Source organism: Actinia tenebrosa, unplaced genomic scaffold (assembly GCF_029948245.1).
Source record: "Actinia tenebrosa isolate PJP-AT-01 unplaced genomic scaffold, QUT_ActTen_1.0 PGA_scaffold8__29_contigs__length_14323225, whole genome shotgun sequence".
NCBI classification, from domain to species: domain Eukaryota; kingdom Metazoa; phylum Cnidaria; class Anthozoa; order Actiniaria; family Actiniidae; genus Actinia; species Actinia tenebrosa.
Window position 1 is genome coordinate 7,953,747 of NW_028292585.1, and position 21,921 is coordinate 7,975,667.

Below are 21,921 nucleotides of genomic sequence, written 5' to 3' on the forward strand. Positions count from 1 at the left end.
TTTCATTCGAGATCAAAATTACACATGGAGTGGTTCGCACGTAATTTGGGCAAAACAACTCCCCTTTAGCTTTTTTCACGAACGAAGATCAGAGGGAGACAGAGTATAAACTTTGTTCCTTGGCTCTTCGAGGAATTTTCTACCCGACTACAAGCTTTTCATGGTTGCTTTTGATTTTTTCGCGGGATGCCTTGGAGGTAAGAGAGACAGATCGGCGAGAAAGAGTTACAAATCTACGCCAAACATCATGTAGTTAATATTGTTGTTGTTTTTGCTTTCGATTGTTTTACCACAACTGAATCTTGATTATATGTGCTTATATTTTCAACAGGATTAGCTGGAGTTGTAGTTGGGCATCCTTTCGACACAGTAAAAGTAAGTTTGGCAGTTATATTTGCACCTTTCTTTATACGTTGACGATAAACTCGTTCAAGTAAGCTAAAAGCTCTAAAAACCTCCTTATTTTTCCTGTATGGAGATCCACGTTTCACTTGTACTTTTCATTATTTCTATAAATTCGTAGAAGGTCAATAATAGTAAATAGTTTTTGGTAACCAACGGTAATAGTAATCCTAATTTCTTTGTCTTTAAATTGCGTAATAAATCCCTAGCTAAACTGATAGTAGACCAATGTCTACTGGTATGAATATGGCCAATCATGCATGCAGCTCTCGTATTTTTGGATAAAAATTCTTTATATTGGCCCGGGTCGCACTGGACAAAGTTTGGTAAAATTTGGTGTCTTAATCCGACAAAACCTGTCATCACAAGTCCATTTCTAGTGCCACCGTCCTCCAAAACTTTGCCAACTGATCAAAATATCAAAGGCGCCGTCGAACATTGTAGAAACTGGACTTTTTGGTCAAAATTTCTCCAAACAAGAGAAATCACAGAGCGAACTATCATCGCTTGTCATCTGACAGAAAAACAGAACCCTGATTTCTGATCAACTAGAGCGGAATTCAATAGAACGTTAAACTCTTTCGAAAATAATCTTGAGGGATATTTGGATCGTTACAGTGCATTTCAAACCATGAATTTATTGGACGAGGAGCTCTCCAGGCGTATGTAATTGTAGCGGTGTAATCTTCGACGAACAAGTATTCTCCTTCGCATATAATGAGACAAAATTGTAAAACAAATTGCTTGTTGAAGTTGAATTTGAAGATAAAAAAGGTAGAAAAGGCTTATAGTTATCGCGTTATAGTTATTGGGAGTTTGTTTATAAATTTGGCGATCAAATTTTTGTTTTGGCTTAGTAAGTGCGACCCGGGCCTTAATAGACAATTTATCTTCTCAGCGAGGTCTTTTTGTTTCCTGCTGGGAAAAGTTTCATTTTTATTTCGTTTCTTTTCCTTGTGTAGGTTCGCCTTCAGACACAGGCTACTCGACACTACACAGGGGTGACCAACTGCTTCATTCAGATCGTCAAGAAAGAAGGAGTAAGCAATCATAATTTTTAACCGTTATCTTTATGTCAAACGTGATTTCTGATACGTGTTGTCGCGAGGATAAGTTTGTAGAAGTTTCTTTGAGAAACAAAGGAATTTTTAATTCAATCACGGTCATTGGTGATAAATGACGTGAAGGTTGTCAGTTAACATATTAATATAAAGCATTATATTTAGATAAGATGTGAAACTCTGTAAGTCTTTTAGAAAAACTAAATGTATACTTTAATATTTGAGAGAACAGGGCCATTATATATTTTGCTCCACTCCAGATAAGATGTATGGATATTGAATTGATTCCAAGAACAGTTTACATGAATGGCATTATAAATTCAATCATTATCATATTAGAGTGTTCTGGAGTTTGCTAGATTGGCATGGTACACAGGTTAAGTGCCTGACAGATAGGTTTAATATCCATACAATCCTTGCATTTGGCTATCACCCAGTGTGCATAATGTTTCACGTAGCTGTCAATAGAAATATTGCAGTTGGGTCCTATCCTATAGTCTATTATAAAGCATTTTGTTTCATGTTCTAAAAACATGGGCTACGCCTCGCGAGACTCTTCTTAACGCTTGTTAGTCATTCTTTATATTTTCTCTCATGCGTCTATAACGCCATGGGTGCGTGACTTTCTCTTGTCTATTTGATAATTATATTGGAGATATATACCTCAAAATATAATATAAATTGTTTTATATATTTTAGTTAACTAAAGTTCATAATGTTTGACACATTTGATACATCATTTCATTGTAAAAGTCACTGGCTCTGTCCAAGGGAGCACTGCAGATTGAATCTTTCTGTAGTTTAGTTTACATATTCATCATATCACTGCTGAGTGAGTCCCAAAGGGAAAAGAAATGCTGTCAGCGTATAATCGGATAATCATGAAAAGCAGATTAATTAATATAAAAAGTACAAATATATAGTCTGCTTTGTTCCTTTGCTCTGTCTCTCTGTTTGAACTGTTGAATATAGAGGGGGTGTGAGATCTTTGAAATTGTAATAGATACTTTATTAATGCGTAGTTCCAGAAATTATCCAAACCCCCCCTCCTCCACTACCCACAGAAATTAAATTTTCTTCCATTAAAATTAATAGTAATAATAATGGGGTTCTTCTATAGAGCATTTCACGATGTCTCAATGCGCTTTACATTGCAGTGGAGGACTTTACAGGCTGCATATTAAGGTGCTATTAGCAGCTGTGCAGCTTAAATCATGAGTGATTAGTGTACATTAGTGTTATGCCTCCAAATTGGGATAGGCTGTTGGAATGGGAGACAATCCCCTACTCTTATACGAATAATTCAACAGGTTCTTTTATGACCCCCATTTACTGTTGGTTAGGAAAGGTTGGGAGACAGGGCCTATGGTTTTAAGTCCTTGTCCGAGAAGACTTGAAGGTTTAACCATTTGCAGATGTAATTACAAAGGCAGCACCTTCTCCTCAGTTATTTTAACACCCTGAGTGTTGGTCCGGCTGAGGCTTGAACCACGACCTCCCGCACAACTGACCAATGCTCTTACAAACTGAGCTAACCAGGTGGCAGTTAAGAACTCTGTGGTGGGGGAGGGGGTATGGATAATTATTTCTGGAAGTACACTGGAACTATTAAAATTGAAAAGGAGGTCTTGATCCCCTAATATGAGACAACTGGTGCCAGTGATAGAAATTAAAAAAACATATTGAGACCTCATTGGAAAACAAGACCTTGACATGTGAGGGGATCAGGGGTAGATATCTTTACTTTTCCTTCAGGGGTACCCCTGGGACATTGAAAAAGGGGGGCTTGAAGCACTAAACTGGAAATCCTACTCAGTTGTATCATTTATTTCTCACTTTGTCCGCTTATGTATTCTGAATTATATCATCAGATTACATCACAGCCCTATTATATAATTCTCAGTTTAAGTTTACACTTTAATTTGTTTGGGTAAAATGCAAAATCTGCACCCCTGGATGCTTGCCCTGTGAAAGACTGCCTGCCATTTATCAACTGTTTGTTGAACAAAGAGATTTCATTGTTCTGTCATATACCCACAGGCAGCCCAAGCTGTATTATGGGCATGTGATGGCACAAAACCTCTATAAAAGTATGTAGTGAATGTAATATAATATTGTTCTTCTTGTTTTTTCAGCCTCTGGGACTGTTCAAAGGAATGGCCTCCCCTCTGGCTGGCCTAGGTCTTATAAATGCTATTATTTTTGGTGTCCAAGGTGAAGCTATCCGAAGATTTAACTTGAGTGGATTAAAGGGTGAATGTATAGCTGGTGGCTTGGCTGGAGCTGTGCAATCATTTGTTTGTTGTCCTATGGAACTAGCAAAGACAAGAGTTCAAGTGCAGGGCATCAGAACTAAGTGCAATCACATATTTTTTCATACACTTCAAGAAAAGAGTGTTTTACAATACCATGGATCTCTTCATTGCATTAAAAAAGTTTATCAATCAGAAGGACTTTGTGGATGCTTTAGAGGAATGAGTGTCACTTTACTCAGAGATGCCCCAGCATTTACATCATATTTTGGATCTTTTTACTTATTGTGTCATTGGTTAACTCCTGAGGGAAGTTCTGTAAATGAGCTGAGTCCAATGAGACTGTTAATGGCTGGTGGACTAGGGGGAACCTTCTCATGGATTTTTACTTATCCAATTGACGTTATAAAATCAAGGTATCAGGCTGATGGGGTTGGACCAAAACCAAATTACAACGGTATTCTAGACTGTGTTAAGAAAACTTATGCTAATGAAGGAATAGCAGGATTTATGAGAGGAATGACTGCTACTATTCTTAGAGCTTTTCCTGTTAATGCAGCAACTCTGACAGTTGTGACTATTACATTACGATTTGCAAGGGATCTGCATGATCAGCCACGACTTGAAGCTGCTTAATTGAGCTGCTGAAGATTGCTTTAAAGAAGGCAAGTCTGGATGATGTACCTGGTTTGTGCATAAAATGAGAATAAAATATATAAGAATGGTCAATTTGGGCTGACAATGTCTACAATCATATCTCATGGTCTTTCAATGACATTTCAATGGAATCGAATCAAAGTAGTAGCTGTAAGCGATAACATATTTTATTGCATGGTAAAAATTAAATTAACAATATCCTTTTAAACTAATGTCAAAGTTCCATTAGTAATGTTATTTATTGCTTCTTATTTTTATATATATATTGGTGAGTAGTAGTATATACACATAGTTATTAATATGTGGTTACTAATATGTTGTTTGTAGGCAAGATGGAGATAATTTTTTAGTAAGATATTATAGGTGAATATATATAGTGTAGTTCCAGAAATGGAGTCTGAGACATATTTATGTAAAATTTCAAACACGAGAGAGAGTTTTTCCTCCGATTTCCAAACACTGAAAAGCCGAGGTGACTTTGAGGTGTTTGGAAATCGGAGAAAGAACTCTCACAAATTGTTTCAAATTACTTCTCAAACTCATGAATATATCTTGGAGAAAATCAAAGAAAAAATTTACGAAATTTAATGCAAATTAAGAACACATTTCCAAACCACCATCACAGTAGTGATTTGCTTTGTTTTCTCCTCATTAAATATTCTTGAGTTTTAGAACTTTATTTCATATTATAGATATATATATTTTTTGTAGACTACGAATATAAGGAAAGAAATTAAAAGAAATGATGCAAGCTGTTTCTGCACTTTTATGAAGATGTAAATATTTTCCAACTTTCAAGAGAAAAAACTATATTGTTAGATATCATTGAACAAACAGGTGGACTATTACAAAAATCCATAATTATTCTGATTTAGCTAGACCTATGCTAAAGTACTATAGGTCTGTTCTTGTTAGCCCATGAAGTAGCTATATCCAGGTTTTAAAATAGCAGCTAGTCAGTCAAGATGATATGAACAGCCAACTTAGCTTTAGCTATTAATATAGTATATATATAGTGATATATTGTTTCTCTGGCTCATGGTTGCAAGTCAAATGAGCTGTGAGGCAACTTTGATTTGAACTGATGACAAGTTCTGATTTTGGCTTTGCATTGTCCGATAACTGGCCGTTAATGGTATATTAGGCCCTGTAGTAGAGAGTATTGTTAGCTATTAATTTTTCCAAAGTTTTTGAAGACTGAATGTCAGATGCTCTGTCATTTATTATATAGTAGGTAGAATAATTAGTAAGGAAATGGCATGATCTCGAGTACAATGTGGAATTTATAGATACGAGAGAGTGATGTTTTGAAAGTTTTCAAAAAATTGGACAAGCCAGGCTTTAGATGAGTTAAATTTGAGAAATTCCAAACATCACGAGTATCTATAAATTCCAAATTGTACAAGAAGATTGTGTGATCTTTTGTTTATAATACACTCAACAAAATTGAGCAACTTAATTGGGACTCTACAGAGTACAATTTGGAATTTAATTGTACTCCACTTGTGCAATCAAAATGAAGTAATTTTGTAGAGTGTATCAAGAATTAAGAACTCTGCTGCTGACAATCCAAACATTATAAAATTGGGCCTTATTACTACGGATCTCACCAAACTGTGGCGACACGTCAAAAATTTGTCTCGCTACCACACCCTAATTCGTCTACTGACACGCCTACTTTTGTTACATGTATTACGGTGAATACCTTACTGGCAATGTGCTAGATCCGAGACAGTGACAAAAGTAGGTGTGTTAGTGGACCAAATTAGCAAGACAAATTTTCGATGTGTCCTTACAGTTCGGTGAGATCCATACTATGTACATGATATTATAGGAAATAACAATATTACCATAATTAATCATACTAAGCAAAGATATAAGCAGGACCACTTGGAGAAAGTTAACCAATCACAACATAGAGTGAAAACAAAGGAACTAAACTTAAGTCAAACTTGAACCAATCAGGAGCAGGCAATCAAGCCTAGATCTGATTATATATCTGAGAAAAAACTTGGATATTATCAAGGATAGTAGGAATGAAAGTGATGGGATGTGGGATGTGGGCAGTATTATACACATTTTGCTTTCTCCTGATTGGCTAAAGTCTTTTTCTTAAATTTTGTTCAAGTGGTCCTGGTTAGTGTAATTATAACAAATTTAAAAATAATTATAATATGATCACACTTGTATATACATAATCAATATGTTCATTGGTTTAAAACTAAGCAGCTTCAAAAAGCTTGATAAAATACTGGTATTCACTATGACGCAGTTAATGGTTATTGATATGCTACATATTCTTATATTGCCCCCTATGCAGCTTCTCATAATGGCATCATGCAAAGCTTTCTCCCTTGATATAATATTTGGGGACTCCGGGGAAAAAGTACCGGGGATGCTAGTCGGAAAGATACCGGAAGTCTTTAAAAAAGGGCGTGTCTGAACGATTTTTAACCCCTAAGAGATACCACAACAATAATTTTCCTCGAGTAGTAATTATTCTTCTTACACTAGGCATCTGGCCTATAAAAAGCGCCTAGGATAAGCCATATCGATGCACGCTTCTCTCCTTTTCCGACACCCTAAGAAATACCAGAAAATGCTGATTTTCAAAAATTCGCATTTTACACCCTAAAAGATACCTAATCGCGAATTTTTACCCCTAAGAGATACGACGAGCATCCCTGGTAAGAATATGTGGACCGCGTAGCACTTTCTATATCTTCAAGCATCCCTGGTACCTTTTTCCCGGAGTCCCCCCCCCCCCCCCCCGGGTTATCATCGAGGTTTGCATGATGCCATTTGGTGTTTGTGTTCCCAAACCTACAATGTTTGGTGAAGTGATATTATTACTTTTCGTGTTGTGGTGTCTTTTCAGACCTTTGTCAGAATAATTGAGCTTTAATTTTCGTGTTTTTTGTGTGGTGATTGGTGATGTGAGGTATTCAAGTTTTTGTATTGTGGTATTATGGCATTGAGAACCCCCCAATATGTTACCGTGTTTTAGTTTTGCTATTCACAACAATTGTAAATTATACTTGAGAGACTAACACAGGTGAATCAAATGATAAAAATGCCATGTACATCACTACAGATTACGGTATGCAAGACGGTCAATAGCAATGCTTCCGTTTAATCCTGAGTTACAATCATATTACATACTGCGCTTCAACTAAATCAATAAGCCCCCCCCTCAAAGCCCCCTCTCTCCAATAAGTCCTTCCTCAAACGCGCCTGAAATAAATAAGCCCCCTGGGGGCTAAATAGAGGATTTACGGTATCCCAATTTATGGGATTCCTGTGGTCGTTAGATACCAGTCCCTCTGACCGGGAGCAGAAGCTCGTCTCTCCAGTTTCCGCCATATTTATAGTTTTACTTCAAAATGGTTGAAGAAATACCAAAACCAATAGATACTGACCTGCAATTTAAAGAGGAAGAGTCAGTAGAGGAGGTGAGGTTGTCATTGTTTGGATCTTACGAGTGTTTTGGTTGGATATTGAAGTGTAAAATAACAATGTCGTTTGCTTGTTTTTGCTTTGTCTATTACATCGTAAATGTCATTAACCAAGATTTTTTTTTTTACCTAATTGATTCTAGTCTCAAAGTACAGAAGACAGAACAGAATGCAAAGAACAAATAGCTAATTGCGAAGAAAAAGGACTAAGTTTATCAGCTGGGAAAGCTGGGGAGATTGTCCAAGGGAAAAAAAGGAATAAGAAAAGAACAAATCATGATGAAGAACAAGGAATATTATTGAGAAGGGAAAGAGATCGTTTAAGGCAGAGGCAAGCGAGGCAAAATGAAGACGAAGAAAAGAGAAAAGTAAGGCTCGAAAAAGACAGAATAAGAAAACGAAGCTCTAGACAAAATGAAGATGAAATTCGAAAGATTAAAACGACGGGACAAAGACAGAGAAAGAAGAGCAAGAAAACGAGAAATGGAAAGAAGTCAACGGGAGGGATATAATAAAAAAGGTGAAAATGGAGAAAACGTCAAAAATGAAAAGATTACAACGAATATAGGTAGTTGTAATAGAGAAGAAAATCAAAAGACTGTAAATATAAAAACAGATGAAGACACAATGGAAACAGTTGAAAATAATTCTAATGATGTCAAAGGACAGGATAGCCCTTCATCAGAGGATAAGACAGAAAATTAGATCAAGTACAATAATTTATTAGAAAAACGATTAGAAATGGAGCATGGGTAGTCTGTACTGAAAATGTGGTCAAGGTCGTCCAGCTCTTTGGATGAATACAATAGAACGAGAAAAAATATATGCAAAACAATAGAATGAGTCAACAATGACAACCATTATTTGTTTTGGTCAATCTTGACAGCTTTTCTTGAAAGAAGATGTGCTGACAGACTCACTACTGTCGTCATGGGTTTCGTACTTCAACTTCCTATTACAAAGTGAGTAGAGTTGTTTCTTAACTCTCTCCATTAAATTCCTTGGACAGGGTGGCACAGGGAGTTATGTGTGGTGCATGATTTTGACTAAAATAAGTATGTGATACTTTAAAATAGCAAAATGTAAAAGCATGATTCAAAAAGTTTGTGTTTTCCTTTAATACAGTTTAATCATGGAGCACAAATTTTGGCAATATTGATGACAGTGTGAAACAGGATGGTGACTGCCCCTGTGCCACCCTGCTTTATGTGATTCCTGTCAGTCCAGGAATGCCTTCCAAAATCATACTGGAAGCTATTATGTATGACAATCTATAAAATATTTGAGATATAACATGCATGCTTGGTTGGCTAGTGTTCTTATCGGAGGACAGACACACTTGTGCAAAATCTTTCACAAATATTTTATAAAAGTAATATCAAATGGCTGCTTATTATGGCTCTGTATTATGATATAAACGCTCTGGGTTTGTAGAGTAATTAGCAAGCAAAAGAAACACTCAACTATGCCTAATATTCCTAGACTTGCTTCTCTCATGCTCTCTCTCGTGTCTCCCATCACAATACAGGAGACATGCAAAAACATTTTATATTCCTTAAACATAGAACAAAATGAGATTTTTCTTTATTTTGTTTTTAATCCAACAACTCCAGATGCAATTTTTTTACGTTAACTGTGTAGTTTTGGCCTATTGCCAGGATTGGGAAGGGCATTTGCAGCTTCATGGTCAAGGTAATGTTTAAAAGAGGGAGAGAGGGGGGTTTGTTTGCACCTTCAGTCTATCCCTGGAGACACACCTGCTGTTGTCTGCACTGAGTTCAAAAGAATTGCCCTAAACTGTTGAAGGTAAAGAAAAAAATAACCATCCCGTTGGCATATCCATATATACATCATCTCTTATTTAAAAAGTGATAAAAAGTCAGTACTAGCTAGCTGAAAAAGACAATAGCTTACAAAGCAGGTGAAGATGGTTAATGTAACCACCTATGTAAAAACAAATTATTATTTGTCTTAATTCTATGTAATCATACATAATTTTTAAAATTATAACTAAATTTTAGTTTGATATATTTTTAATTTTAATGTTAATGTCATAAGAAAGATTATGAACTGACTTAAAAAAAACAGAATAAAAATATTTACTGATAAAATAATTATTGAGTGAAGTACATTTCTCATACCCACCCCTCCCCCAAGATAATTCACGACAGTTTAAATTTTACTACTTTCAAGATACTATCCTAAAATTTCACTAATTTCTTTCGATTACGAAGCCAAGTAAAAGTTTTGTAGGGCCTTCAAAAAACCTAGTTTTCTGCCCATAGAAGAAATAAAATAAGAAAGCTAAGAGGAAAAGAATAATTCTGCTGCCCTTCAAAACATCACAAGATGGCGGACTGTGAGTGGTTGTTGAGTGATCATGGGAGCGAGGTGATGTAACCACGTGGTCGTAGATTCGATTTCAGTTAGAAGTTGACCCCCCGCGAACAAGAGCTCGGGCGCCAACATGGCCGACTTGCCTGATGGTGTCAGTGAACTAGAAGTTGAGGTAGAAATTATGGTTGAACCTCAACAAGAAGTGCAGATTGAGACCATGCCCATGATAGCCCTTCAACCACTAAGCGAGCCTGAGAGAGAAGAGATCGTCGTGCAAACTACAGAAGAAGTGATCGAAGAGTCAAAGTCGTTGATTCAACACGAAGTTGCTGTTTCAACAACACCGCCAGTCAAACAGCGCAAAAGTCGAGCAGGAAAAAACAAAGGACTTGGAAGATCGGGTAAAGGACTAGCTGGTTCAGGCTCGTCTGGTTCAGCAAATGCATCGAATTCTGATAAAGGGGGTGGTAATGGCGATGCTGAACGCACAGGTACGCGCAAATGGGAACAAAAGCAAGTTCAAATAAAGACGCTTGAAGGCGAATTTGCCGTGAGGATGTGGGCGTCGGGTACGTTTTCAATCAGTGGGCGCCCTCCCTTTTCAGTCTAGTTCGATTTCTTGACTTGCTGACTTCACTCAATACTAGGAAACTTATGTTTTGTTATGCTTTCATGTCTCTCTATGTCAACTATGGCGTCGTTTAGAAGAGAAAAGAGCCGAGCTAGAAGAGCTTGAGCGAAATTCAGACTTCAGCGAGTACATGACAGGCAAAAAGCTTCCATCTGGAGGTATTCCTGGCATCGATTTGAGTGATCCGAAGCAGTTAGCGGAGTTTGCAAGGTTAGTGATGTTTTGATCAACTTCGGCAGCCATTTTGAAATCCCATGACGAACAGCAGCCGTAGCTTTGTTCGCTTCCAAGATGGCGGCTTTTCAACATGGCCGCCCAACTTGCCTGTAATACTAGCTTCCGCTCTTCTTAATCTTACTTTCTACAACGTTTAAAAACTCTTCGATGAAATCTTTCGCTCATTCGTCTAAAGTCAATAAGTAAACTTAGCACTACTGTTTTGCTTTTAGCTTGGACCTTTGGTTTTTCCAATATTTTTTGGTTTGAGAACGAAAGAGAGCCTTCGAGTTAGAGGGTGAAGAGACAGGATTGTGTTCTATTGTTCTTTTCCCTCCTTTGGCGCCAGAAGAAAGCTTTGGAAATCTTCTTCGAAGCAATTCAAACCCTAAAATCGAAAGCCAATCGAAATCAAAATAGCTTATAAATTATTTTACAACAAAAAATCAGCTAATTATTGCTTACCTAAAACTTATCTTGGAAAATTTGGTTTTCTTAATTATTCCTATAAGCTTCAAAATAAAATTTGTTTGAAGATTATTAGTTAAAATAGTCCTTGAATTTTTCTTTGATAAAGGTTTTTAAAAAAAATGAATTTTACACTTTGAGTAATTTAAAATTCATTAAAAATCTCATCAGTTCCTTAGAAAGTAATCTTCAGCCTTTGAAGCTAATGCTTTTAAAGTCTAAATGAGTTTTAAACCAATGTCCGAATTTGACACTTGTGGTTTTTTTAGGATGAAACCTAAAAAGATCAAAGAAGAAGATGGAGGAGGAAGATCAATTGCTTGTCCACATAAGGTTGGTTGTTATGGCAATGGATTTTATGACATTGAGCTCTAAGACAATTATCCTGTGTGAGCTTAAGCCATTTTCTTCATTAATTTCCCTATTATTGAGACACAGAAAGCACATCAATTTTTTTCTAACCTTTTTTCAGGGATGCACAAAAATGTTTCGAGATAACTCAGCAATGCGAAAACATCTACATACACATGGCCCAAGAGTTCATGTTTGTGCAGAATGTGGAAAGGTTAGTGTTTGAAATATTTAAAACTACTTGCTACGAGACAATTAAAAAACCCAATACATTTGTTGCAACAGAGCGTCTGATATTTTACTCTTCCTTAGGCTTTCGTAGAAAGTTCAAAGTTAAAAAGACATCAACTTGTACATACTGGAGAAAAACCATTTCAGGTAAGCAGCATCTCACTTACTATATATTTAACTCCAAGTTCAGACTATCCCAAGGCTTCCAAGGCTTTATGATTGGAATCCCTTGGAATCTTATGCCTCAAACACTTCTTAAAGCCCCTGTAATTGGTTTTAAGGAATCAGACTGACTTTCAAAAATCAAGTCAAGCTCTTGGTGTGTTTTTCACATACACACCAGAAGCTTTGTCACTAATGTCTGTGTATTTGTTTGATACAGTGTACATTTGAAGGATGTGGTAAAAGATTCTCACTCGACTTCAACTTGCGGACTCATGTTCGTATACATACTGGAGATCGTCCCTATGTTTGTCCGTTCGACTCCTGTAACAAGCGATTTGCACAATCTACTAACCTTAAGTCACATATTCTTACCCATGCCAAAGGAGGAAAGTCTTGATTTAAAGGACATTGTTGCTTATATCTGTGGATTTTGCCATAATCTCATATCTTGAGTATGACTTTAGAAAATGAGATATAGACTAAGACAAGACCAGGATATTCAGTATTACCAAAGCATTGTCTAAGAGGGACAAGATCTTTTCTTAGACTAAAAGAGACAAAAAGTGTAAATAATTGTAGAAAAGGATGTCAGACCAAATGGTAAAAACTGAGTTGACAGTGGTCTCTTGCAGTTCCTGATGTGATGATATGGTTACTAGTTTCTCATTAGTAGAAACGTATTAGTCACATTTCCAGACTAACCTAAGTTACAATTGGCAAGGTGGAGCATCATTTTAGCCTATTTGTAACCATTATTTAAATTTTATGAAGCCTGTAACATTTCTGACCCCTTTGTCTAAGTGTAATGAATTTAGCCTTGCTTCTAAGATGCATCAATAAAGGGTTAGTCTGTACAGTCAAAGATTTGTAATAATACATTTATTCCCTTGTCAAAATTTAAATTGTCAGGGAAATGGGTCTGCAAAGAAATTTTGTTAGGAGTCATGTGGTAGCAAAAGCATTACTGTACATTTTGTCTAGTTGAGATTATGAAATGCCATTTTTTTGCTTCCTCTTTCCATGAAGCATTCAGTAGTTACTGCTCCATGTGGATATTTATTGCATTATTGACTTCTATGACTTTGATTGACTGTTTTATTTGTTATTTGCAATGTACTCTGCTCCATCTTGCCATGTAATGTGCATGAGTTTACAGCTATTCTTTCATTCATGGTTCCAAGGACAAATACAGAAGGGTTTCACTGCTGTTTAGAAAAAAATTAAGCATGATACTTGCATGTATTTTGTTGTTTAAGTTTAATTGTTTAAGAAACTAAATATGTATTGTACTCTTTGTTACTCACTCGATTTGGGAACTTCCTGAATTTGTCCATGGTTACCATAGGCAAAGAGATCAAAAATCCACCTAAAAACCTTACACAAACATTCAAACATATCCTACAAGTAACTTATACTGAGATAGATATTTGGTCCAAGGTAGATATTTCTTTTTAAAAAGAAATAAAAGAAAGGTAGTCTTATTGGATGGCTCTTGATTCTAGCAAACACAATTTTATAAATTTCAAAAGCAAAGCCTGCTTAACATTGGGGTCTCTAGGTCACTTCCTGGACTTGTGAGATGGTGTGAGGGTGTAACTTTATTGAAGATTTTTTCTGGGTTCTCTGGTTTTACTCCCTCCAAGAAAAGATTTTTAAAAAATTCTAATTTGATCTGTGAGTTAGCTGTGCCCTGACTATGATCAACCAAGAAATTATAGATTTAAAGTTTGATTATTGAACAAGTAAGTTAACATTAATTTTCAAAGTTGTAATTAATAATGATTGGGGGGCCACGGAGAGGGGGGTGAGGCAGGAAAGGAGTCCCCCACTTTTTCCCTTTTCCAATAAGGGTCTCTTATATTTTCCAATCTTAGTCTCCCCCACTTTTTACGGTCCTCTGTGGCCCCTGTGATTGCTATGATGTTGCATTCATCCTTAGAACATGACTTGGAACTATGTAATTCAAAATTTGATCACGATCATGTATGTGGGTAAAGTCTCTATTTGGTTACCCTGCTGTGGTCTACCTCCAATAAGAAATAGCAATATTTTGACCTACAATCTTGAAGTTTAGTGAAGAAGAGCCGATGAAATCACATGCCCCCCTAAAAGTTTGCTTTCAGCACCAATATTTGATTAGTTCATGCAGGATTCCTGTGGATTTGGCTGGAAAATGGCACATTGCCCCCCTACGATCTAGACCTCACTATGCCACTGATAAAAGAATGGGATCATGGGGTCATACAATGTATAAACATACTTGTTGGATGAGACAGTCTTGTAAATGATGGCTCTGATGTATGGCTCATTCACGTGACATTTTCTACCTTGTCCTAGCTATATGCCATGATTTTTTCACTTTCTATTACTTTAGGTTATTTAAAAAAGAAATAGCAATGAAATGTCCTTAAGAAGACAGTAAATTTTTAGAATTTGAAATTCATGTCCGATTTTTGTAGGGATTTTCTTTGGGATGGGTATCAGGGAAATTGGGTTTTCTTTTGTTTGGGCTGGAGATATTGAATTATATTTGATTAATTCTATATTTGAGTGATAGGGATGGGTATTAGGGAAATTGGGTTTTCTTTGGGTCTGATATATAAAATTATATTAATTAAGGCATTTTACATTTAATTTAAGGACAAGCATCAAGGGAAATTGGTTTGGGTATTTTATAACAGGTTAATTATCTAGGCACACAAGCACATCAGTTTGTAACTGTAATTTCATCGCGTTAAAATAAATGCTATTATTATTATTATTATTATTATTATTATTATCATTATCATTATTATTATTATTATTATTATTATCGAGCTGTCCGATCGACAAATTTATTACCCCACTCAGTCCCCCCTAGATTAGTCCGCTGACCAGCACACAATGACATAACATTCATTCGAGATGGCTTCCACACTCGTGGCTGTCCATCGATTGATGAGCAGACGATTCTACAAAAATACATTAAATTTACTCTATCGACAAAATCGCCATATATTCACATATAGCAAGAATAGCTTGTTATCGTCTGGTAGATTCAGCCTCAAGAATCAAAAAGCCTTGTACTATGTCAAACCTAAGCAAAAAAAGGGTCCTTCAGCCAGGGGATGGATAATATTTGGGGCTGGCATGGCCTCTCTGACTACAGCAGCCGTTACATACCTGGGTAAGTTAAGTTTTAGAAAGAATTTGCTAACTTTGTGCGGTTTAACGTTGATTAATGATAATAATGATCACTGATATAATTGAAATTTGCCCTACCTTAGTAGCACCAATTAATTGGCTGTATTGCCTATTCTATCACCAAGGCTATAGGCTCAAATAATGCTCTGTATACTCATAGGTAGACCAAGCTGGCTATTAGTGTTGATTTATTATCAAAATACAGTAAAAAATAAGATTCAAAAATTCATGCAAGTAAAGGCCCTACCTTGCGTCTTATGTTTTGTTTTGTGTCTCTGTGAAGTTTCAACCCATTTGCATCAATATTGAGCAAGTATAGTTTAAAAGTATCCCAGGTACTTAGAATAAGGGAAGGTAGAACACTGAAGCCAGTTGAAACCCTCAAAATGTGAAATTCTTTCACAGAACCTTAGTCTGACACCTCATACATTCGCACTATTGACCTCCGTTCAGCTATTCAACACTATCCATTTTTAAAGCAACTTTTACCAGGACTATCTTCAATTCACACACGCCACCGCTATTTGTTTCACCAAGGTGTGTTGAACTGAGAGGGAGGGTATGGGGAGGCATTTGTAACGACAGTCAAAATCCGTTGCAAGGCTGCTGGTTGCAATAAAGGAGAATTAAGAGATAGCCTTGGTAAAAAGTTGCTTTAAAAATGGATAGCATTGGATAGCTGAACAACTACCTTCCCTTATTTTAAGTACGTGGGATGCTTCACTACGATACTCACTCAATATTGATGCAAATGGCTTGAAACTTCTCAAAGACCCAAAAGAAAACATAAGACACAAGGCAAGACCTTTATTTTTTACTGTATTTTGACAATAAATCAGCACTAATAGCCAGCTTGGGCTACCTGTGCTGTAATAGTCAAAATGAGCGAGCAAGATAAAAATTTGACTGGACAAATCCCAGTTCTGGGTGGATATTGTCTGATGTCTAGCCATTATTTCAAGCCCTGAAAGATCCAATCAATTCATTTCATCCAGCGAAGTATATTTCTTTCTGAATCAACTATTAATTTTTTACAATTTTTTCTTTTCTTTCTAGGTTTTCCTGATCCATCTTTAGAACAGGTAGGACTGTCTTTGTTCTTTATAATTTTTAAAAGTCCTAGTTTATGATATATGTACAGTAATCTAATTTTGTTTTTTATGATTTTTCACAGGATCCATATAAAAATGGTAAGTTTTGATTAATTACCCCTCATGGTTATTTTAGATCAGTAGTAAGTAGTATGTCCAGGTAACATGAGAGAAGAACAAGTAAACAGTATAAGCTTAATCTTTCATATGGTCTTTACTGTGCTATGCGCCATACCATGAACACTTCTACAAGTTTTTGATTTCTTTTTAACAACTTTTTGACAAGATTTAATTGTGCTCTTTACTGCTAACCAATTAGAAATCGATGCTTCACCTTGATGTTTCAATAGATGGAGTTTGTACATCGACATAAGGGATAACTTTTAGAAGTGTTCACAGTACCGCATGTGGCCTAGTAATTATCAAGTATACAGTATCTTGGTCCCTCAAAAGCGTAACCCACAATTTCTTACTCTGTCAAAAAACACAAATAATTTCTTTTAATAGTAAAACTCATTGGAATCCTTTATATTACACATACTGAAAACCCATGTGCATACAAAATTGCTTTTGTTTTGTGTCAGTGCAGGTTTACTGTTTCTACCAAAAAAAAAAGTTCTCGTACCAAAAAATTGTACTAGCTAATTTATGAACATGACATTGTATGATTCCATGAGTAATTATTACTGGTCTAATTATGTTCATTTTGATTTTCAGAATCATTGCCTTTACAATATATTTATAGGACAAGAGATAAGATTTGGGATTTTTATGAGGTAAAAACTAACAATCCTTAGTTAAAACTATTACAGAACAGTACAGTATCTTTCTTTAAATATATTAACTTGGTCAACTATTATCGCGACCGAGTTGCATGCAAAATTTACCTGTGTAAACAGCCTGCGATTCTGGCGGCAATTCTCGCGTGATAATCGCAGCAAATTCGAACATGGTCAAAATTTTCACAGTGATTTTTCACAGAAAGTACCAAAATCTTCTCTCTCCACCCCACTCAGGCAGAATTTTGCACTGTTTTGTAAACATGGAGGTGGAGACGATGAAAATATTCTTCCTATAGGTAATCTTACTTTTTAAGATATGAAGTATCTTTTGTTTGAGACTTCCAGAACGAACAAAATTGCTCTCATGCTTTGATTAAGTCCTGGAGAAATTAATAAAATCAAAGAAATTGAAAAAAAAATTTGTTATGCAACACTTGCTAGACAAAGTCAACTATATTGAGTTTAGACATAACTAAACCGCAGTACACCAGGAACTAGAGATAATATCTACTCTTTCTTTAACTTCATCAAATACTACGCCTTGTACTTTACTAAAACCACGACAACACGCTCAAGTCTCAGTGAAATCGCGCGAGATTCGCACACTGTTTACATTATATTCAACTCGGTTGCGGCGATAATCACATGAGAATCGCACTGCAAAATTTGCTAGTGTAAATGGGCCTTTAGAGTAACAGTATGTTAAGTACTTGGAAACCTCTAACAGTTTATTTGTTTGACGGCAGTCTATTGCCCAATTTCTCTATTGAAACTGTTTTCTTGATCAGCGCATAGCAGTGAAGTCAGCCTGATTAAACAGTAAACAAGCTTGAATACAAAAAGGAATAGGTTAAAACAGTTAATGAAGTATGGATTAAGCTTGTAGTAATGAATCAATGTATTTAATGAATCTATCTGAACCAATAGATGTTTGCAGAACCATCAAGTAAGCTACTTCTACCAGAACCTTTACAAGAGCCCTATATCCAACCTCCTTATACTCTGATACTAGAAATGACAGACACACTTGTTCACCCAGAGTATGATGTAAGTCTTTGTTATGGCATTATGATACAAGATGATGGTGGAAGGGTTTGATAGTGATGATTTTGATAATTTTGTTGTTGGTTGTGATGGAATTATTGATGATGATGGTGATGATGTTGGTGATGACGATGTTGATTTTGATAATGATTTTGATAACCTTGGCATTGATTGTGACAGCCGTGATAGAGTTGTTGTTGATGATAATGATGATGTCTAATGTTGATCAGGTGATGTGATGATGATGGCAATAATCGTGATGATGATGGCAATAATCGTGATGATGATGGCAATCGTGATGATAATGATGGCAATGATGGTGGTGGTTGTTTTGGTTTATTAATAATAACATGAAAGTATAGACCATTACATCTTGGCTTTTTCTCTTTACAGCGTAAAAGTGGATGGAGATTTCGCAAACGCCCTGGCATTGAATTCTTCCTCAACAGTTTAGGGCCACCCCTGTTTGAAATTGTTATTTTTACCCATGAAGTTGGATTTGTAAGTAGAACTTCTATCTCATTTCATGAATTTTGGTTGGGTATTCCCATCCTCCTACCCATCCATTCCCACTTCCATATGCCATTCATCCATCTGTCTAACTAACAAACCCATCCCTATATTTGTTATTGCTCTTGTTTATCCATCCATTTATCTGTTTATCCCCATTGGCCACCTGCCCACCCATATAATATATATACACTTATTTCAATAAAGTTAGTCACCTGAAAAGCTACAAAGCTGAGGCCGACAAGGATTATGGGTAGATACATTTTACATGTTTCAACCGCTTGATAACTGTTGATATCTTCTACCAGTTACAAGTTAACCTCCTCTGAGTGTCCTCAATTCTGCAATTTGTGTCAAAAGCTTTACTTGTTGGATATAAAACATTTCCCCATGATTCTCAGCAATCACAGCTTTCTAGGTTTTTGGTGACTAACTTTATCGAAATAAGTATATATATATCAACTCAACCACCCACCCATTCACCCACCCACCAATATTTATTCAAACATTTATCTTTAGAGTGCCTCTCCAGTTATCGATGGAATCGATCCCAATGGAATGATTATGTACAGACTGTTCAGAGACGCCACTAATTATGTTAATGGTACACATGTCAAGGTAAAAATGTCATAGATTTTATAGAAGTTCATGTTAACCAATTCACAGTAAGTTGTCCTATTTACTCCTCTGTGAACTCTCTGACTTAACTAAAGCTAAGCCATTGTTTATTTTGTTTATAGGATCTGTCATGCATAAACAGGGATTTGAAGAAGGTCATAGTCATCGACTGCAACAAAAGCGCAGCGAAGTATAATGAACGAAATGCAATAATCTTAAAGAAATGGGAAGGCGATCCGAAGGACACTACTCTGTTTGATTTGGTTCCTTTACTACAAAGTAAGTACTTGTGTGCTACAAGATGAAACTTTAGCCTGAAACATGTGTTGGTACCTTGCGAGCAAAGGTTGTTTTGCTACCCCTCCATAGTTGCTGAGCAGCAGGCTTGCCCCCCCCAGACCTAAAGCCAGAACGAGGGGTGGGGAGGGGGGGGTGCACAAAAAGACTTCTGGAAGCAGGGTCTTCTGTCGGAGGTATTTTACAGCAAGCCAGCGTTATATTTTTCCTTGTGAACAATGTAATTTGACTTGCAAGGTCAAGATTAGTTTAGACCTTCAAATCTTATCAATACCCTGAGATCAAAGTTTGGGCACAGCTAACTCGTGAATCGAATTGGAATGAAGTGTGTAAGGTATTGTTCAGGTTGGAAAACTGGAAAATACAGATAAAAACGAAAAAAAGGTGAGAGACCTGACAAACTCCAATCATGTCAGGACTGCCACCGCTACCAAACCAGATAGTCCGATATTAAAAACTGCCACAGGAAAGCCCAGTTACGAATCTGTTGAACTTTGATGTAATAAAGTCATAACATTTATCATGTTTTGAAGTCTTTATATATCAGGAAAATTCATGCAAATCAGCAGTTTATTTTCATTTTTGTCATTCTTGTTCTTGTAGCTATTGCTACATCCAATATAGAAGACGTACGCACAGTTCTAGGACTTTTACAAAAATGAAGAAGACATCGTCGCTGCTTTCAAACGAAATCAGGCAAGACTACTTGAAGCAGAGAAAGCCAGACAAGAGCAAGCCAACCATCGCAAAGCTCATCTTGGTCAGGTGTTTTTGGGCGTGGTCTCTTCGGAAAACCAAATGTAAGTTCATTTTATGCAAATTGTTTATTTTCATTCATTTGTTTGCATGTTTGTTTTTGTTTGTCTTAGATGTTGGCTTCATTGGGGGAGAGGGGAGGGGTGTGAGGGGGTGGGGTGGAGAACTGTTACCACCAACAACAATCGTTGGCTTTCTGAATTAATTAAGCCCTCATGGTTATTACAGACAGCTGGTACCGTAACCTTTTATTTTCTCTTATATATCCTATATAAATTGGTAATTGTAATGGATGGTATCAAGAGAGTATAAACTTCATACTCTCTTGATGGTAAAGATAAAGTTGTTGTTGTTGTTGGTAGGATGTTTTGCACTGCTCGTGTTGTATTAGTATGGGGTAGTGGTTGCACTCTTGGCCCATTTTACACGAAGGTACAAAGTGTACAATCTTATGACTCTTGTTTCATTGTTTCAGAAACCATCATGAAACAAGAAACAACAAGTAAACAACCCAAGAAAATCTCTATGACTTGCTAACGAAACTAACTTAAATCAAAGAAAAGAGAAGCTATGAAAACACACTTCAGTAAATTTCTGCTTGTGATTCAGTTTCATCCAACAAATATGTTTTGTCGAACCAGAGTCGCGACCATAGTCGTTTGCGACTAAAATCGTATCCAATTTATTGGACATGGAATAAAATTACTCGCGATAAATTTTTGTTGGACATAACAGTACCTACCTTCACCTACTTTTGTTTGTGCAGCATGTTCAAAAATAAATGTTTTTGGGAAGCCTGTGTCTAGACGATCGTGAGGCATGGGAAAAAAAAAGTGAAAATTCTCGGCTTGCCACAGGCATCCCAAAATATTTTTATCTTAAGCAATTTATTTTTGGTTTTTAAACTAACCTGTCGATATGTAAGCAATATTTAATTTTTGTTGGACAATAACAGCACGTACCTTCACCTACTTTTGTTTGTGCAGCACTGTTCAAAAATAAAATGTTTTTGGTAAGGCCTGTGTATAGACGATCGTGAGGCATGGGAAAAAAAAGTGAAAATTCTCGGCTTGCCACAGGCATCCCAAAATATTTTATCTTAAGCCAATTTATTTTTGGTTTTAAATAACCTGTCGATATGTAAGCATATTTAAATTTTGTTGGACATAACAAGCACTTACCTTCACCTACTTTTGTTTGTGCAGCACTGTTCGAAAATGAAATTTTTTTGGGAAAGCCTGTGTCTAGACGATCGTGAGGCCATGGGAAAAAAGTTGAAAATTCTCGGCTTGCCACAGGCATCCCAAAATATTTTTATCTTAAGCAATTTATTTTTGGTTTTTTAAATAACCTGTCGATATGTAAGCAATATTTGTAGGCAAAAACTTTTAAACGATTGAAACAGTCGCCATAC

General features: G+C 36.3%; 4 protein-coding genes across 6 annotated transcripts; all 4 read left to right on the plus strand.

The window, feature by feature from the left end:
* Positions 1 to 13: 13 nt before the first annotated feature.
* LOC148905094 (mitochondrial basic amino acids transporter-like) lies at positions 14 to 6,636 on the plus strand. Its single transcript, XM_089040873.1, has 4 exons — positions 14 to 197; positions 332 to 375; positions 1,365 to 1,442; positions 3,599 to 6,636. Exons 1-4 carry the CDS (start codon positions 161 to 163, stop codon positions 4,349 to 4,351), a joined length of 912 nt encoding a protein of 303 aa, XP_088896999.1. The 5' UTR covers positions 14 to 160; the 3' UTR covers positions 4,352 to 6,636.
* Positions 6,637 to 7,693: 1,057 nt separating this feature from the next.
* LOC116300616 (uncharacterized) lies at positions 7,694 to 9,941 on the plus strand. The gene is made up of 2 exons (XM_031709522.2): positions 7,694 to 7,824; positions 7,971 to 9,941. Exons 1-2 carry the CDS (start codon positions 7,756 to 7,758, stop codon positions 8,337 to 8,339), a joined length of 438 nt encoding a protein of 145 aa, XP_031565382.2. The 5' UTR covers positions 7,694 to 7,755; the 3' UTR covers positions 8,340 to 9,941.
* A 318-nt stretch (positions 9,942 to 10,259) lies between these two features.
* LOC148905095 (uncharacterized) lies at positions 10,260 to 13,707 on the plus strand. Of its 3 annotated transcripts, none has more exons than XM_089024186.1 (6): positions 10,260 to 10,733; positions 10,870 to 11,005; positions 11,749 to 11,812; positions 11,952 to 12,044; positions 12,143 to 12,208; positions 12,444 to 13,707. In XM_089024186.1, the coding sequence occupies exons 1-6, from the start codon at positions 10,295 to 10,297 to the stop codon at positions 12,621 to 12,623; spliced, it is 978 nt and encodes a 325-aa protein (XP_088880312.1). In that variant the 5' UTR covers positions 10,260 to 10,294; the 3' UTR covers positions 12,624 to 13,707. The 3 variants fall into 3 exon arrangements, with proteins under 3 accessions (XP_088880312.1, XP_088880314.1, XP_088880313.1); XM_089024188.1 differs by having other exon boundaries at positions 10,260 to 10,565; XM_089024187.1 differs by having other exon boundaries at positions 10,261 to 10,655.
* Positions 13,708 to 15,130: 1,423 nt separating this feature from the next.
* Positions 15,131 to 20,994, plus strand: LOC148905096 (mitochondrial import inner membrane translocase subunit TIM50-like). The gene is given in 12 exon segments (XM_089024036.1): positions 15,131 to 15,392; positions 16,466 to 16,491; positions 16,584 to 16,599; positions 17,218 to 17,276; positions 18,210 to 18,329; positions 18,720 to 18,827; positions 19,356 to 19,454; positions 19,577 to 19,733; positions 20,355 to 20,395; positions 20,397 to 20,498; positions 20,501 to 20,551; positions 20,983 to 20,994. Coding segments are annotated over 12 exon segments (1,053 nt in total).
* Positions 20,995 to 21,921: the final 927 nt, after the last annotated feature.